The sequence below is a fragment of the Ostrea edulis genome, chromosome 5, assembly GCF_947568905.1.
Source record: "Ostrea edulis chromosome 5, xbOstEdul1.1, whole genome shotgun sequence".
Classification (NCBI taxonomy): domain Eukaryota; kingdom Metazoa; phylum Mollusca; class Bivalvia; order Ostreida; family Ostreidae; genus Ostrea; species Ostrea edulis.
In genome coordinates this window covers 30,886,414-30,906,928 of record NC_079168.1, presented here as the reverse complement: position 1 = coordinate 30,906,928, position 20,515 = coordinate 30,886,414, and the positions used below count along the sequence as shown (strand labels likewise).

The following is a 20,515-nucleotide window of genomic DNA, read 5'->3' as shown; positions in this document are numbered from 1 at the left end:
GATCCTTTAGATACTTGGTCCTTGACACACCCCCCTTCCCTCCCTCAAAACAGATTTTATATCTTACTACAGTAAAACATGGCTATAGTGAACCTCCAGGACCAGAAAAACAACAGTTCATTATAACCACACTTTGTTATAGCCAATAAAATTGTCATTATTTTCCTCTCAAGGGAGAATAAACACCATTTCACAATAAACGTGAATTCTTTATAAGAGTGTTATTGTATTGAGGTCCTCTGAATACCAGGTCCTCTAAATCGCCAACACAAAATTTATATCTCACTACTGACATCCTATACACCCCTAACACAGAATTTATATCTCACTACAGACACCCTATACATCCCAAACACAGAATTTATATCTCACTACAGACACCCTATACACCCCTAACACAGAATTTATATCTCACTACAGACATCCTATCCACCCCTAACACAGAATTTATATCTCACTACAGACACCCTATACATCCCAAACACAGAATTTATATCTCACTACAGACACCCTATCCACCCCTAACACAGAATTTATATCTCACTACAGACATCCTATCCACCCCTAACACAGAATTTATATCTCACTACAGACATCCTAAACACAGAATTTATATCTCACTACAGACACCCCTAACACAGAATTTATATCTCACTACAGACATCCTATACACCCCTAACACAGAATTTATATCTCACTACAGACACCCTATACACCCCTAACACAGAATTTATATCTCACTACAGACATCCTATCCACCCCTAACACAGAATTTATATCTCACTACAGACACCCTTTACATCCCAAACACAGAATTTATATCTCACTACAGACACCCTATCCACCCCTAACACAGAATTTATATCTCACTACAGACATCCTATCCACCCCTAACACAGAATTTATATCTCACTACAGACATCCTAAACACAGAATTTATATCTCACTACAGACACCCCTAACACAGAATTTATATCTCACTACAGACATCCTATACACCCCTAACACAGAATTTATATCTCACTACAGACACCCTATACACCCCTAACACAGAATTTATATCTCACTACAGACAACCTATACACTCCTAACACAGAATTTATATCTCACTACAGACACCCTATACACCCCTAACACAGAATTTATATCTCACTACAGACACCCTATACACCCCTAACACAGAATTTATATCTCACTACAGACACCCTATACACCCCTAACACAGAATTTATATCTCACTACAGACATCCTATACACCCCTAACACAGAATTTATATCTCACTACAGACACCCTATACACCCCTAACACCGAATTTATATCTCACTACAGACACCCTATACATCCCTAACACCGAATTTATATCTCACTACAGACATCCTATACACCCCTAACACAGAATTTATATCTCACTACAGACATCCTAAACACAGAATTTATATCTCACTACAGACACCCCTAACACAGAATTTATATCTCACTACAGACATCCTATACACCCCTAACACAGAATTTATATCTCACTACAGACACCCTATACATCCCTAACACAGAATTTATATCTCACTACAGACACCCTATACACCCCTAACACAGAATTTATATCTCACTACAGACACCCTATACACCCCTAACACAGAATTTATATCTCACTACAGACACCCTATACACCCCTAACACAGAATTTATATCTCACTACAGACATCCTAAACACAGAATTTATATCTCACTACAGACACCCTATACACCCCTAACACAGAATTTATATCTCACTACAGACATCCTAAACACAGAATTTATATCTCACTACAGACACCCTATACACACCTAACACAGGATTTATATCTCACTGCAGACATCCTATAGATATACTCCTATACACCCCTAACACAGAATTTATATTTCACTACAAACACCCTATACACCCCTAACACAGAATTTATATCTCACTACAGACACCCTATACACCCCTAACACAGAATTTATATCTCACTACAGACATCCTATACACCCCTAACACAGAATTTATATCTCACTACAGACACCCTATACACCCCTAACACCGAATTTATATCTCACTACAGACACCCTATACATCCCTAACACCGAATTTATATCTCACTACAGACATCCTATACACCCCTAACACAGAATTTATATCTCACTACAGACATCCTAAACACAGAATTTATATCTCACTACAGACACCCCTAACACAGAATTTATATCTCACTACAGACATCCTATACACCCCTAACACAGAATTTATATCTCACTACAGACACCCTATACATCCCTAACACAGAATTTATATCTCACTACAGACACCCTATACACCCCTAACACAGAATTTATATCTCACTACAGACACCCTATACACCCCTAACACAGAATTTATATCTCACTACAGACACCCTATACACCCCTAACACAGAATTTATATCTCACTACAGACATCCTAAACACAGAATTTATATCTCACTACAGACACCCTATACACCCCTAACACAGAATTTATATCTCACTACAGACATCCTAAACACAGAATTTATATCTCACTACAGACACCCTATACACACCTAACACAGGATTTATATCTCACTGCAGACATCCTATAGATATACTCCTATACACCCCTAACACAGAATTTATATTTCACTACAAACACCCTATACACCCCTAACACAGAATTTATATCTCACTACAGACACCCTATACACCCCTAACACAGAATTTATATCTCACTACAGACATCCTATACACCCCTAACACAGAATTTATATCTCACTACAGACATCCTATACACCCCTAACACAGAATTTATATCTCACTACAGACACCCTATACACCCCTAACACAGAATTTATATCTCACTACAGACATCCTATACATCCCTAACACAGAATTTATATCTCACTACAGACACCCTATGCACACCTAACACAGAATTTATATCTCACTACAGACACCCTATACACCCCTAACACAGAATTTATATCTCACTACAGACACCCTATACACCCCTAACACAGAATTTATATCTCACTACAGACATCCTATCCACCCCTAACACAGAATTTATATCTCACTACAGACACCCTATACAACCCTAACACAGAATTTATATCTCACTACAGACATCCTAAACACAGAATTTATATCTCACTACATACACCCTATACACACCTAACACAGAATTTATATCTCACTACAGACACCCTATACACCCCTAACACAGAATTTATATCTCACTACAGACATCCTATACACCCCAACACAGAATTTATATCTCACTACAGACACCCTATACAACCCTAACACAGAATTTATATCTCACTACAGACACCCTATACACCCCTAACACAGAATTTATATCTCACTACAGACACCCTATACACACCTAACACAGAATTTATATCTCACTACAGACACCCTATACACCCCTAACACAGAATTTATATCTCACTACAGACATCCTATACACCCCTAACACAGAATTTATATCTCACTACAGACATCCTATCCACCCCTAACACAGAATTTATATCTCACTACAGACACCCTATACACCCCTAACACAGAATTTATATCTCACTACAGACATCCTAAACACAGAATTTATATCTCACTACAGACACCCTATACACACCTAACACAGAATTTATATCTCACTACAGACACCCTATACACACCTAACACAGAATTTATATCTCACTACAGACACCCTATACACCCCTAACACAGAATTTATATCTCACTACAGACATCCTAAACACAGAATTTATATCTCACTACAGACACCCTATACACACCTAACACAGAATTTATATCTCACTACAGACACCCTATACACCCCTAACACAGAATTTATATCTCACTGCAGACATCCTATAGATATACTCCTAGACATCCCTGACACAGATTTTATACCTCACAGATATTCTGTGGATACTTGCTTCTTGACACCTCAGTACAGATTGACCTTGACCTTGGCAAGTACTTTTCTCCATTTCAAAACAGGGACTCTCTTTGGACAAAAATCTCTTATCTGACTTTGATGAGCACATACAAGAAAATATTTCCAGTTTACTTTCTTTTAATGTTTACGCATTATAACTGACCAGATCATTAGCTTGCATTGCATTGCAACAAAAAGTTTCCAAAAAGTTTAAATATAACACAATAGAGTAAATATTTATAACAATACAAAACACCGAACAACTTAAATACACAACAGAAGTAAAACAGCATGTATAGTATACTTCAACAGATCTAACAATAAAAAGAGGCACATGAGGAATTAAAAAGATATTGAATTCATATCTAAAATTCTGTTAAAATGAGGAGAAATTCATCTTTATGAATGAAATGCAATTTTTCAAATCAAAAGTCTGATGCAGAGAGAATTTCTTTTTTTTAAACACAACAAGAACAATAACAAACTGGGATGTCATTTAAATCGTAGACAAATTGTTTTATGACTAAGACCTTTTAATATTCATGTATCATGAAAGACGTTTCAAACACAGGCATACTGAAACAACTTAAGAAAACAAAACTAAACTCTCTCGTTCTATAGAAGTACTCTCAACGATCTACAAACACTGCTTAAGATTTACACTTTAGTTGTGGATAAAATGATCTACAAACACTGCCTAAGATTTACACTTTAGTTGTGGATAAAACAATTTATAAACACTACTTAAGATTTACACTATAGTTGTGGATAAAACTGCAGTAAGTTGATCTCCAGAGGGATGTATAAATGTAAACAAACATTTTTACAAGTGGTAATTATTTCTGCCAAGTCCATGATGACAAAAAATCTGCATCATTTCATATTCAGTGGATTTTAAAGTATACAAGGTATTTTAATATAAACCATATGAACTCAGCAAAATCTCATACCTGCGGATAAAATCAAAATTAATAATCCACGAAATTATGACTCCGTGGAAATCAGTAGGTCTACAGTATTCCACAAGTTTCAGGAGTAAAAGTAATCTATATAAAACACAGGTAAAGGTTCAGGACAAGATATTCGCGGTGCTGTGAATACTGGTACATTAGAGGTTCAGGACAAGATATTCTCGGTGCTGTGAATACCGGTACATACGGAGGTTATTAGAGGTTCAGGACAAGATATTCTCGGTGCTGTGAATACCGGTACATACGGAGGTTATTAGAGGTTCAGGACAAGATATTCTCGGTGCTGTGAATACCGGTACATACAGAGGTTATTAGAGGTTCAGGACAAGATATTCTTGGTGCTGTGAATACCGATACATACGGAAGTTATTAGACGTTCACGACACACTATTCTCGGTGTTGTGAATACCGGTACATACGGAAGTCATTAGAGGTTCACGACAAGATATTCTCGGTGCTGTGAATACCGGTACATACGGAGGTTATTAGAGGTTCAGGACAAGATATTCTCGGTGCCGTGAATACCGGTACATAGGGAAGTTATCATAGGTTCATGACAAGATATTCTCGGTGCTGTGAATACCAGTACACGCTGAGGCGAGTTGGGGCTCTCTGGAGTTCACTACATCTGTTGAAAAATAAAAATCATTAGAAGTTCATGGCAAGATTCTTGCCACACCGGTTGCAAACACAGCAGGAGTATTGGAATATTTCTAAAACTGTTTAAATTCACCTACCCTAGCCAGCTAGATTCAGCAGTAATACTTTTATTCTACCGGTAAGTTATCCTATATGTGGAATTTTCAGGGATTATTCTTATCTTACATCTCATTTTATCTTTAATAAAAAGACATTTTTAATACCGTGTGTACGTAAGGAATGAAGGGACATTAACTGAGAGTCATACTTGTAAAATTTGCCAAAAATTATTGAAATGGTACGTACACTATAACCTTTCTGTTGATGTTGGAAAGGTTAAATGTCGATAAAAGATACAGAAATGATGTTCACCTGAGCCATTTCGTGATCGTATGAAACAACAAATGTCCTATACAAGAAAAACCCTAAACACACTGGCAAAAACATTATACACATCATACACACCGCAAAAACATTATACACATCATACACACCGACAAAAACATTATACACATCATACACACCGCAAAAACATTATTACACATCATACACACCGCAAAAACATTATACACATCATACACACCGACAAAAACATTATACACATCATACACACCGATAAAAACATACACATCATACACACCACAAAAACATTATACACATCATACACACCGCAAAAACATTATTACACATCATACACACCGCAAAAACATTATACACATCATACACACCGACAAAAACATTATACACATCATACACACCGCAAAAACATTATTACACATCATACACACTGCAAAAACATTATACACATCATACACACCACAAAAACATTATACACATCATACACACCGCAAAAACATTATTACACATCATACACACCGACAAAAACATTATACACATCATACACACCACAAAAACATTATACACATCATACACACCGTAAAAACATTATTACACATCATACACGCCGCAAAAACATTATTACACATCATACACACACTGGCAAAAACATTATACACATCATACACACCGCAAAAACATTATACACATCATACACACCGCAAAAACATTATACACATCATACACACCGGCAAAAACATTATACACATCATACACACACCGGTAAAAACATTATACACATCATACACACGCCGGCAAAAACATACACACACCGGCAAAAACATACACATCATACACACACCGGCAAAAACATTATACACATCAACAAAAACTCTATGCACATTAGGTAGCAAAAACCCCATACACATTGACAAAAACCCTTACACTCATCACATTTGGTACATAGGTATCATAAATATGAACTAAAAATCATATTATTAAATATTGTGGATACACCATGAAAAGAATCCATTTGAATTTATAAACATGTAAAAATTTACTTGGATTTGATATGCTGATTTGTTATCCTTCTTTATTGGCTTTGTGCATGAAAAATAATTTTGCAGAATTGAACAAATTGATGATGAAACATTATTACATGAAAATTAAGAATGCATAGATTATGCATTTCTTATACAATGACCATAATAAATTAGAGAGTGCAGAAAAAAATTACGAATCATTTTTTTCCCACAAATCTACCTTTCAAAATGCTTCTGCACTATTCTCTGAAGTAAAAACATCAACAAATGAACATATGTACAATATTACCAGATCTAGACTAATGTAACTTGACATATACATGTAAATTAAATGTGGCAATATACCATGTTACATAACCACTACAAAATAAACATCTCAAATCAACATAACCTGATTATGAAAGACGTAGGTTTACAGCTGTGTGATGTCAATCAGATATCATGTCTAATAGATGTATAGATTATCAATCAGATATCATGTCTAATGTGTAAATTTACAGCTGGGTGACATCAATCAGATATCATCAATACATCTACTACACATGTATTAGCACTGTACAAAACACAAAACTTAAATCATGGAACACTAAAACATCTGCCACACAAAACATCAAAACTCTCAATGTGGGGGACATTATAATCATGATATAGAATTGAGACTTCCTGAGCTATTGGTTATCACGACTTGTGATTGTTAAGCAGAGACAGATCTTATCAAAGTCTGATCTGTCATTTCTTCTGACAAATGCCAACAAAGTTCCTGAAATTAAAAAAAAAAGAGACTTTAAAGATTCTACTGAAAGACATTTCCACTTTCACAAAAAATGAACAACATAAACCACAACAAAATTTCTTTCACTTCAATAAACTACACAATTCCTTCATATTGCTGGACTTCCTCTTTATACTTTTACACATGTATAATCTGAGGAAACTCATGGTCCGTTACACATCAGAATCCTTCTATTGAGAATATCGACTGTCACACGCCAGAGAGCTTCTATTGAGAATATCAACTGTTACACATCAGAATCCTTCTATTGAGAATATGGACAGTTACATGCCAGAGACCTTGTGTTGTGTACATCAAGATGCACTGATATAAATAGACAATTTACTCACCTTATGATTTCTGGCAATTCTGGAGCTTGAAATATATGCTTGTGTCCATACCCAAAGGAAGCTTTCAAAGGGATGAATTGTAGATGACCACTGCCCTCTGGCCGGTTGTGCTGAGCTGACTTGTATAACTGTAATCACATCCACAGGATAGTCATGTCTAGCAGTATAACATAATGCTGGGCAAATAAGATATAGTAATTATTAATTTGTAACCAACAAATACTCCATACTGACCACCAGAAAGTGTCTCTCTCAACATGACCTGTTCATACTGACCACCAGAAAGTGTCTCTCTCAGCATGACCTGTTCATATTGACCACCAGAAAGTGTCTCTCTCAACATGACCTGTTCATACTGACCACCAGAAAGTGTCTCTCTCAGCATGACCTGTTCATACTGACCACCAGAAAGTGTCTCTTACCATGACTTGTTCATACTGACCACCAGAAAGTGTCTCTCACCATGACTTGTTCATACTGACCACCAGAAAGTGTCTCTCAATATGACTTGTTCATATTAAAATTTTGAAGTTCGATTTCAGTAATATTGTATATCTAGTCACTTTGGCATGCTGGAAAAGTGGGGTGATTTTGGCAGATAAAGGAAATTTGCCAAAACCAAATGTGCCAAAATTTCAATACACTTGTTCAATGAAATTGTACCAAACATTGAAGGGCTAAAATTTCAAACTACTCTTTGGAGAAAAATCCACTTAATATCCCCACCACCAAAATTACCCGCTATACAGTATGTAGCTCCAGACCTACAGAATTTCACAAAAGTGTGCACCCAGTGTTCAGTAATATTTTATTAAAGCGCTTCACTTCCTGTGTTACCAGAACAAAAGACTAGTGCTCAGAATACTATTGAATTCCATCGAATGTTAAATACACGTACATGTACTACATGATCTAGTTCTAAACCTTAACATCGTCATTACACATACACCTGTATCTCAATCTGAAATATTTCTATTGTTATAAATAACAGAACGCTCCTTCCATTCAAAAGAATAAAATTAAATCTTCATCACACGACATACTAATTCTAATACGTGATATCTCACAACAACTGTGTTACTTATCTCTCAACAACTGTGTTCCTCATCTCATACCTAACATCTCACAACAATTGTCTTCCTTCTCTCATACTTAACATCTCACAACAACTGTGTTCCTTATATCAAACTTAACATCTCACAACAACTGTGTTCCTTATATCATACTTAACATCTCACAACAACTGTATTCCTCATCTCATACATGTACTTAACATATCACAACAACTGTGTTCCTTATCTCATATTTAACATCTCACAACAACTGTGTTCCTTATCTCATACTTAACATCTCACAACAACTGTGTTCCTCATCTCATAATTAACATCTCAAAACAACGCTGTTCCTTATCTCACACTTAACATCTCACAACAACTGTCTTCCTCATCTCATATTTAACATCTCACAACAACTGTGTTCCTTATCTCATACTTAACATCTCACAACAACTGTGTTCCTTATATCATACTCATCTCTCACTTAACATCTCACAACAACTGAGTTCCTTATCTCATACTCATGTCCCACTTAACATCTCACAACAACTGTGTTCCTTATCTCATACTTAACATCTCACAACAACTGTGTTCCTTATATCATACTCATCTCTCACTTAACATCTCACAACAACTGAGTTCCTTATATCATACTCATCTCTCACTTAACATCTCACAAAAACTGTGTTTCTTATCTCACAACAACTGTGTTCCTTATCTCAAACTTGATAGATTGCTTATCACTCTTACCTTGAGTCCAAGATCATATGGAATCACTAAATCATCCTCTGCATGCATGATTAACACAGGAGACTGCACTGCAGCTATACTGTAAAGATACACATAATGATTACAGGAGATTGCACTGTAAACATACACATAATGATTACAGGAGATCGCACTGTAAACATACACATAATGATTACAGGAGATCGCACTGTAAAGATACACATAATGATTACAGGAGATCGCACTGTAAACATACACATAATGATTACAGGAGTCCGCTCACCTTTGTAAACCTGATTGTTTATCAATCAACTTGGGAGGATTGGGTGTTAATTAGAAATTAGCTTGGGCAATTATTAATATGGCCATAAAAAGTGTCGCATCCAATGTCGATCATCAGATGCTTTTCAGTTGCGATCACATCTACACAATATCTACACCACCGACCAAGCTTTAGCAGTATCTGTTATCAGTATCATGATCGCTGCATTATGAAAGGCCTTATCCATGTATAAAGCAGAAATCAAAGCAATCCAACTATCCAAAGCTTCACTTATCCGGACAAATTGACTGGGAACCATAATGTCCATATAAACGAGGCTCCCCGGTAATGTACCCACTTTTTATCACTTGTAAGTATATATACTCACTTTTCATCACTTTTGAGTGTATGTACTCACTTTTCATCACTTGTGAGTATATGTACTCACTTTTCATCACTCGTAAGTATATATAGTCACTTTTTATCACTTGTGAGTATGTATAGTCACTTTTCATCACTTGTGAGTATATGTACTCACTTTTCATCACTTGTAAGTATATATACTCACTTTTCATCACTTGTGAGTATATGTACTCACTTTTCATCACTTGCGAGTATATATACTCACTTTTCATCACTTGTGAATATCTGTACTCACTTTTCATCACTTGTGAGTATATATACTCACTTTTCATCACTTGTGAGTTTATGTACTCACTTTTCATCACTTGTAAGTATATGTACTCACTTTTCATCACTTGTGAAGAACACATTGTTTTGAGCAACACAGTCCAAAATGAGCTCCTTGTAGAAAGTTATATGCTGGAATGGCTGTAAAACAACCAAGTATGTTATTAATAAATTGGATATTCAAAATTCTCTGAACCACTATGTATGACAATCATCTACATATGTTGCAATACATGTATTTGAAACACTATGCCCTTTAGCTTGGTTAAATTCCGTTGTGAGACATTGCCTTTAGATACATGACCTTTGATATTTATGATTCATAAAGTTTTGACCCTGACCTTTGACATCTATGATTTATATAGTTTTGACCCTGACCTTTGACATCTATGATTCATATGGTTTTGACCCTGACCTTTGAAATCTATGATTCATATGGTTTTGACCCTAACCTTTGATATCTATGATTCATGTAGTTTTGAACTTGGCCTTTCAATTCACTATATATAAAGCATCTGTCTTTTAAATTCAAAAGTTATAATCAAGGTTTTCAAAATCTAACATTCCAGACATAAAAAGAGCCATAAAAAAAATCCCAATCGAACATCTTCAGTCTTGGTGCCGTCAAAATTTAAGAAGAGAGGACAGTTTAAATTGATTCTCCATAAATAAATGCTTAAGTGTAATTTGGCAAAGAAGATATGCATGGGGAAAACTATGAGCATGGCCACAGTAACAAATTGCAAATCTTGACCTTCTTTATCATCCATCACAGTCTTGACTTTTCCAGTTGTGTGAAATCTCTATCTTTAATAGTTCAGAAGTTATGATAAAAAAACAAACTTATCAAATACAAAATAACCCCTGACCTTCGATCTCAGCAGAATAAAAATGAAATAATCCAAATCCCATTCCAGGAAATTTTAAAATGTCAGAGAGATTAAGATGTATGCCGGTGAAGCACTCTAGGCTTTGAGGAGTAATTGAAGACTTACTGCTGCAAATGGATGACTAAGAGCAGCGTCTCTAATGTTGTTAAATGGTGACTCTAAAACAACACCATGAGGATCATCTCCTGAAAATATAAAAGTTCAGTTACACTTTTTATGGTACTCAGGATAGATACTGTAAGAGTAACCTCCTCACGTTTACAAACAAGCAATTCAGATTAAAAAATAAGTTAAAATAACCCATCTTTGTAATATTTGGGACAATATACAGTAAACAGGGTTATTATTGTCTCTAACACCTGCAGATGATTTTGCATCATTTTAAATTTGCCCACTCACAGTTGTGTTAAAAAAGAGATATAGAGTTTTGCCCAGTCTTAAATTTGCCCCTCGACAATAAGGGTGAAAGGGACAAAAATAAAACAAGGGCAAATATTTCCCTGTATACACTATACAGTCGTAAATAACATTATACTTGAATATAAATTACATTATACCCTCAAATAATTAATACAAAAAAATTCTGATAGAACATAAGTTCCATCAGAGACATAAAATTATTGAATATTATTATTATTATATCAGAAACCTTCCCAGCTAAATATTATATGCACAAAGAAAGAGACAAGCATTAAAATCTGCAATCTAAACATCTTTCTTAAAATAATGTACCAACCTTCCTCACATAACTGTTTGGCCAGCTTTGTTGTGATTCTGAAATTAGGAAGATTAACCTTAGCACAGAAAATCCTGTTGTTGAAACAATGAAACATACTGTCATCATTTGGGATATGATGGTTACCATGGAGATGGAGACTTATATGACAAGCATAAGTGTGTCACAGAAATTCTCCTCATTAACATATAACCATCATATCCCCTGAGAAAACAAGAACACTGTCTTGTTTATATTCACAAGTACATCCCAGTAAAACCATATACTATACCAGTATGCTATTTATCAAGTGAAAATTTTAACGATTTTATATTTCCAAGAAAGATAACTATTATCTCTGATATGGAATAAATTTCTAGTGATATTCAATTTTAGCGATCTCATCACTCTTGCTAATAATGCCAAAATTAAATCCTCGCTAAAAAATTCTACTTATACGGTATGTATCTATCTATTATGAAAATAAAAAGTGAAAATCGGCAGTCACATGACTTCCAAATGATGAGAAAGACAAAACTGGTTTTTTGTTGGGATTTCCAGCTGATGTACTATGAAGAAAACTCAAAGATAAAAGTTTTCATATGAATGAAAAGTTCCAGGTTCCATGAATGTTACACTTCACAGGTAGCTAGCAATTATAATATTATATTTTTGATATCAATGCGATGCTTAAGTTGATTAAAAATTATGAAATAATTTTACAAGAAACTATACTTACCAGATCAAGTAGATCGAGTAAGTAAGTAATTTCTTTGTACCAAAGGTTGAGAAAACAGAATCAGAAACTTTCTATCAATGATCAGTACTGTGGTACCCAAGTTATAATCTGAAGTAGTACTATGTCTTTCAATTTGACTGCCTTTCATTTTTTTCTCAATAATAATTTTTTTTATGTTAATTACAATATATTGTGTATGTCACACTTTAAGGTTGAAAGGAAATAATTTTTCTTAAGCCATGAGTGTACTACTTTACTCAAGGTAGTATCAGCCATCATCAAACTGCGACATTCTTGCTTTTGCATCATATGAATAAAAATTCCCAGCTTAAAAACAGAAGGTAGATAGACAAAGCAAGAGTTTTGCCTGTAAAATATTTCCCCAAATTTGACTAAGTTTAACAGCCTGTAAATGTTCTAAATGTCAAACAAAATTAGAAATTGTTCAGAATCAAAATCCTTGCACAATGCACATCTTCAAGTTATTTACAAAGGCCCTAGCTTCAAAACTTTGAGAGGAGTTAAAAGGACAATCTATTGTCATTTCCTGAAAATGGACCAAGTTCAACAACCTGTAATTTTCTGAAATATTGAAGAAAATCAAAGTCCTTGCCACATGCACATCTTCAATATCCATACAAACACTGTGTAAAACAAGATGGTTCTCACTTGAAAATTGCAGGAGTTTGCCTCACAAATTAGGTACCCTACATTTCAAATAAAGGGGCAAAACTCCAGCAAGAGAAGTTGAAATGGATTGTAGTACATATAGGAGAGAGGAGAAAATCTTTGGCTGGACCGGGAATCAAACCCAGGACCCCTGCATTACTAGTTAGGTGCTCTAACCACTGAGCTATCCAGGCCAATATCCACGGTCCGTATAGCCCTAATTACTACAGGATCAAAATTAAAACAAGATCTAGAGTGATCCACAAAGAAGCTACATAGCAAGTTCTGGCTTGATATGTGACAGAGAAATGAAATTAGAAACAAAAAACCCCGAACAGGTGGATGGATATCACTGTAATATGCCCCGTCTAAAGATGGGCGTATAAAAAAATGTATAGAATAAACACTTACGCAGCTCCTAAGGAATGGCCCCACAAAATGACTTGAGATGTCCCACTTCTTTCTTTGATCCACTTAAACATGAAATGGCTATCTGCCACCACCCCATCCTCCGACGGATGACCAGTGGAATCAGCATATCCTGTACACATTCCAGGAGTTGAAAGTATACATATATTTACTTATAGCCTTCGATGAATTCTTACCAGTTTTATCCTCAATCTTGAGATTAAATTTTTAAATTCCTTTAGTTTCCCGAGTTTCTTATTCAATATCCATGGCCCGAAAATGCACAAATATTCATTCATTGGTATTATTTGTTTCTCCCAATAGAAAATACTGTATAAATGGTATTTTTAGCAAGACACAAATTTAGCGATTTTTCCATCAATCATGGGTTTACATATTTAGTGAGAGCTAATTTTAGTAATTTTTTTAAATCCATGGAAGATAAATTATGGGTATATATATTTAGTGAGAGCTAATTTTAGCAATTTTTTTTATTTCTATGGAAGATAAATTATGGGTATATATATTTTGTGAGAGCTAATTTTAGCATTTTTTTTAATTCCAAGGAAGATAGCTATTACCTCCAATATGAAATAAATTGTTAGCAATATTCAATTTTAGCGACCTCATCACTCTACCTAATTACGCCAAAATTAAATCCTCGCTAAAAATTCTACTCATATGGAAGTGTTCGAAATTAACCATAGACCGAGTCTATGTCAAATGACACTGGTCTATGTCAATTGTAATTGAGATAGACCTATTTGTCTATGCTGATTTTCTAGGTTTAAATCAATAGTTATCCCACAAGTCGATGTCTGATAAACGTTATGAGGAGAGAACATTGTTATGGAAATAGAAAGAAAATATTCATTCTAAGAACATTAGAAGTAAATAACAATGTTTTAAATATGTGCTATTAATTTTCAATGTTGCGGTCTCTGCCAATTCAATGAGGTCTATGTCATCTTGTTTCGGCTTGGACCGTGGTCTATACTAAGTTTTAAACCAATTTTGAACACTGATATGGTATAATACTCTGTGAAAATTGACAAAAGAACAGACTGTTATGTCATTTTCATAATTTATACAGAAATATTGCAAATAACTTACCCCTGTAATCCATAGTAATAACATGAAAATCTAATGATGTCAGCAATTTCATTAACTGGACTCTGTGCCAACCTCCCCTACAACCAACAGTTTTTAAAGTTAGTCAATACCTATACCTATATCCTGTAGACAAAACACACTTACCTGTTACCTGGAAAGCAAGCACAACTACCTAGTTCCTGTTGATCCATGTAAATACAAGAAGATAGGGTGTCCACTTTTCAACTGATCTTCAAAGTCTACAGTTTCATTTTTAACTAAAGATTTTGGAAGAAGGTGCCTAAATAGAAAAAAAAAAACAAATTCAGTTGAACTTCGGTATTTCCAACACCAATATCTTGAATACCATGGATATGATGAAAACATTCAGATGTCCCAATCACTTATTCTTTAAGTATTTCATCCTTGATATCTCGAATCCTCAGATATCTCGAAGTTTTTTCTCGATCCAATCAAGTTTAAGATAACAAGGTTTGACTGTACATATTGTATAATACACATGCACCTCATTTGATACATGAAACTCCATATTGTAGCTTGGTCTATAGAATCTATATGAAATAGTATATAAACTTGTGCATGCAGTTATCAATTTCACTATTTTTAATATCAATCCTTTTGCTCTAGTTTACAACTCCTGCCCTTAGAATTAAATCAGACATAAATCTAAAGTGTCTGTGGTGTTAATTTTTATTTCACTAGACTACCAAAGTCAATCATCAGATGTACATTGTGATCACTTTACAAGTTTAGTAAACCTTAAGATTGAATATGTTTAGTATCATGATTAAAATTTATCATACACACGAAATTACCATGCTCCAATTGTGATCTCTTCCTCTACGTTAAGATAAAAATTCCTGACTCCAGTAATGCCTAATTCTTCTGGTTTTGTTACATCCATAAATGGTGGCCAACACACTGAAATATAATTATGGATAAGAATGTTTTTTAATGATATAATGAATACAACATAACTATTCCATCACTTTTTGTATGCATTGAATACTACAAATGCAACTGCATGCAATCTGAAACCATATTTTCAGGCTTTTAAATTGTCATCAACTATCTAAAATGTATATGCAGTTGAACTTCAGTATCTCGAACACCGATATCTCGAATAAAAAGGATATGTCAAAGTGATTCGGAAGTCCAACCCACTTATTTATAATAAGTATTTTACCCTCGATATTTGGAATCCTCAGATATCTTGAAGTTTTTTCTCAGTCCCATGGAGTTCGAGATAACAAGGTTTGACTGTATACAAATATGATGATTAAGAACACATACAACATTACGAACCAGAAACAAAAATGCTTACCGAAATTAAGGAAGATGAGTTTTTCTTGAATTCTTGGATATACTGCCATAATTGACGGGAACACAACATAGATTGTAAACAATGAAAGCACGAGGTATTTTGTAGTTTTTACGACGGTGTCATAGATTGGTCTGAAAATCAAATCAAATCATATTGTTAACATAGAGAATTAAAACTGATGTATACACTACAAGTTACTTTTTATAACTATTTCTGTAGCATTCAGTTAGATTAATCTAACAGTGTCCCAGGACAGGCCTCACCAGATCCATAAGATATTATCACTGTAATGATAGAACATCCTATCTACGTAGCATTCACAGAATGTTTTGCCTCAAAGAAGTACAATTACTATGTACCTCTAATGCTAAACCACACTGACCACAGTAAAGTAGCCATTAGTTTATTGCCTAATAAACCATAATAAACAACACAGAATAAGTTACCACGGATACTAGTTTACTGATACTACCTAATAAACCATAATCAACATTTTATTTAAAGGTAGCTCACAACACCACAACTTTTATACTTTTAATGATACTACGTCACAAGATGGCGATCTAAATATTTTGTGAAAATTTGTAGCAATTGATTTGTTTGTCTTAAGTGAATTAAATATCAGTATTGGGTTACTCACATGCAGATCCCAAGTTCAAATCCACCAGAGTCTTGTTCAAATTTAATGTAATAATTTTTTGAAAATCAAGGGTTATTTTATGTCCAAAATTGAATATTTTCTGCCATTTTGACATATATACTTATTGCATATCATCATATCTTTCATAAAATTTATATCTTCTTACGCTGATTTCAGAAACTAAGGCCATTCAAGTTGTAGTGAGTCACTTCAATTCAATATATATTTCCATTGCAAGGATTCTCATTACCTGGTTACAGGTACTTACATTTCAAACTATGAGAGGAAACGTAGAATTTTCTAACATAAAAGGTGTTTATTTCATCCAATTTGAATCACAACAGACATCAATCACGAAATAATTTTGTATATGAAATATATACAATCTGATTATGTAGATCACTACACTAGTGGATCAAAGGAACTGATTTCAATCAGATTGGAAATTACATAGGAACAAATAAAGATGACATATTGCTATGTAGGTGGGAATTTACTTTTGGATAAAAAGCTGGAATGCTTGCACAGAGTGTCATAAATCTACATATCAACTCAGAGGCATCAACAAATAAATTTAGATAGTATTGATTGATTGTATATTATTTAATGTCCCACTTGAGAATATTTCACTCATATGGATCACCATTGCCAGTAAAGGGCTGAAAAATTTAGGCCTATGCTCAGCGTTTATGGCCTTTGAGCAGGGAGGGGTCTTTATCGTGCTACACCTGCTGTGACACGGGGCTTGGATTTTGCCGTCTCATCCAAAGGACCACCCCATTTAGTTGCCTCTTAGGACAACCAATGGGTACTGAGGACCTATTCTAATCCGGATCCCCACGGGATCATAAAAGATTATAGAATATTCTTTTGTCATTTTGAATTCCTTCACTGGCCAAGTTAACTTAATGGATCAATACAATAATTTTCATTCATGTCAATTTTTATAGGTGTGTATTTCAACCTTAAATTAAGGGACAGATGTGATTTATATTAGATGTGATTTATATCAAAGCTTTAAAGTACTACAGTAGATTCCTTATTTTATGCAAAAACTTAATATAATGATGAAATGATTCGTAAACATTAAATCACACGAACTCGAGATTAGCAACAGAAAATTAAAAGCGAATCATTCTATGAATTTCGCGAGTGAAGCCTCTCGCGAAATTACGCGATAATAAATTCCTCGTGTATAATCATACGAATTCACAGTATTTCATTTTGCAACCCCCTCAGGGCCTGAACTGCCAAGGGTGTACGTAGCCTGTTTCCAAGGCCTTCCCACAATTATCCGCAATCGAAAGGTTTGCAGACCATAAGGTTACAGAAAAGCCATGAAAACAGGCTGACGGTGCGCAACTCTCGGCAGTTTCGTCGCGGCATGCACGTTCAAACTCCGAGCAGTAATTTGTTACCTTTCCGCAGCTTTTCTGCAGTTTGCCTTTGATTTAGTCGTCTTTGGAGAATCAGATCCATCTGGATACTGCACAGAGTCGACATTTTCATTCAACATCATTTGTCTTGAATGTCCTGTCTGCTTTTGTTTACTTGGACTTTGGACTCCCAGCTGTTTACCGGAAGTTTCTATTTATTAATTCGATCATAGTAGTTTCGTATGAAATTTACCGTCCACCTGCCGTGTGTACATAATCTTCCCAGGTTAGTCCAACATCTGGACATCATATGCTCTTATATAAATTTTACGATATTATTCAAATTTACCAAAATTCTAAGAAAATTGCTGTAAAGATAAATAGCAATTTTGCACTGGTTAAATGTTGCCTAGCTATTAAAAGGTTATCATTAGACCTATTCAAAATTACTTCTAACAAAAGAAAAAAAATGAAATGCTGATCCTCATTTATATACATATGGATATCACAAACTGACATGACAAACACCAATTTAATTAAAATTAGACTTGTAAATCCGCTCCTCTAATGTTCCTGCCAGCTCGCAATGTAAATGACTACTTACTCAATGGTTACATCACATGTAGTTTCTATGATTGTTGTTGTTTTTTTTGGGGGGGGGGGGGGGGGGGATGTACACCCTAGGCAATATACCATGTTTGGAAACCGTCCCTCTGCCAAGTTGTACATAGAAAGGGGAGTAACTCTAATATACTCAAAAAGGAAAGTAGCTAGAAATGGCGGGATCGGGAGAAGACGTGGATTTGCAAACTCTTGAAACTGCCGATAAAGAGAACTCAGAAAAACCCGAGAAGTCAAAAGAGAAGGCATCTAACCAGGATAATGAGAAGTTAATGAAACTGCCACTAAGTCGGGTTAAATCGATCATGAAAAGTGATCCAGATGTGACATTAGCCAGTCAAGAAGCAGTGATCGCCGTTGCCAAAGCCACGGAATTGTTTGTGTGGGAGCTGTCGAAAGATGCCGTTCACAGTACAATGCAGAGCAAAAGAAAGACCCTGCAGAGGAAAGACCTCGACTCAATTCTGGACACAAGAGACTGCTATTTATTTCTGGAGGGGACTTTAGATTGAACTACGGATAGCGAAACTACAAACTTGACTAAGATGTACACCTAAGTGTCCCCGCCCCCCGGTACACTGGGAGTGGGAATGTGAATTTCATGCTGTATATATGTTCACGGACCAACCTGAGTGAACGATTATAACTGCTATCATTTGAGGATCACAGATCATATGTACAGTATCGTTTTTGGAGCTGCATGGATTTAAAACCTGCATGGATTAAAACCTGAATTCTATCGAGATATTTCTGTGCTGTAGGGTCTATGAAATAAACAACGACATATTTAATATAACTATGTTCTTCCTATAATGCAATGAATGTCAAATATTGATTTTTGATTCTTCAGTCTTTGATTTGCTACCGAGTTGTAAACATGCCCTTTTCTGCATGTTCTATGACTACGTTTGGTGAAATTCAGTTGGGGGGAGGGGTGTCATGAATTTTCAAGACAAAATGATTAGTAGCGTGTAATGATGTTAAGCTTTCTTCAGTCATATTGAAATACATGCATATACTCCAGCAAAATGTATTGGTCATGGGGTATCGGGAGAACTCGTACCCAAAAATTTGGGTATGAGTTCTAGAGGAAAACTTGTCAATTGTATTCTCCTGGGTATGAGTTCTCCAGAAGTCTATAGGGCCCCAGTGGTTAAAGCATTGCTCAAGCTCCATTTGTGCCATTTACATGTCATAATAAAGAATCCTTTAGAACT

General features: G+C 35.0%; 2 protein-coding genes across 2 annotated transcripts; one reads left to right on the top strand and one right to left on the bottom strand.

Annotated features, from left to right (window-relative positions):
• Window positions 1-4,076: 4,076 nt before the first annotated feature.
• LOC125649913 (lysophosphatidylserine lipase ABHD12-like) lies at window positions 4,077-18,866 on the bottom strand. The gene is made up of 12 exons (XM_048877773.2): window positions 18,720-18,866; window positions 16,662-16,792; window positions 16,153-16,258; window positions 15,510-15,617; window positions 15,338-15,414; window positions 14,228-14,357; window positions 12,430-12,467; window positions 11,799-11,878; window positions 10,862-10,944; window positions 9,873-9,951; window positions 8,068-8,195; window positions 4,077-7,705 (listed from the first exon to the last, which is right to left on the bottom strand). The coding sequence occupies exons 1-12, from the start codon at window positions 18,818-18,820 to the stop codon at window positions 7,675-7,677; spliced, it is 1,092 nt and encodes a 363-aa protein (XP_048733730.1). The 5' UTR covers window positions 18,821-18,866; the 3' UTR covers window positions 4,077-7,674.
• A 552-nt stretch (window positions 18,867-19,418) lies between these two features.
• On the top strand, window positions 19,419-20,134 carry LOC125649933 (DNA polymerase epsilon subunit 4-like). Its single transcript, XM_048877800.2, has one exon. The coding sequence runs from the start codon at window positions 19,454-19,456 to the stop codon at window positions 19,808-19,810; it is 357 nt and encodes a 118-aa protein (XP_048733757.1). The 5' UTR covers window positions 19,419-19,453; the 3' UTR covers window positions 19,811-20,134.
• The last annotated feature ends 381 nt before the right edge of the window (window positions 20,135-20,515 follow it).

What these genes read in the sequence shown, in the direction of transcription:
- LOC125649913 (XM_048877773.2), bottom strand. Translation starts at nt 18,820, where the DNA reads ATGATGTTGAATGAAAATGTCGACTCTGTGCAGTATCCAGATGGATCT. An exon ending in TATTACTATGGATTACAGGG is followed by an intron (nt 14,358 to 15,337) that starts GTAAGTTATTTG and finishes GAATGTGTACAG; the next exon opens with GATATGCTGATTCCACTGGT. An exon ending in TTCTTCACAAGTGATGAAAA is followed by an intron (nt 9,952 to 10,861) that starts GTGAGTACATAT and finishes GTATCTTTACAG; the next exon opens with TATAGCTGCAGTGCAGTCTC.
- LOC125649933 (XM_048877800.2), top strand. Translation starts at nt 19,454, where the DNA reads ATGGCGGGATCGGGAGAAGACGTGGATTTGCAAACTCTTGAAACTGCC.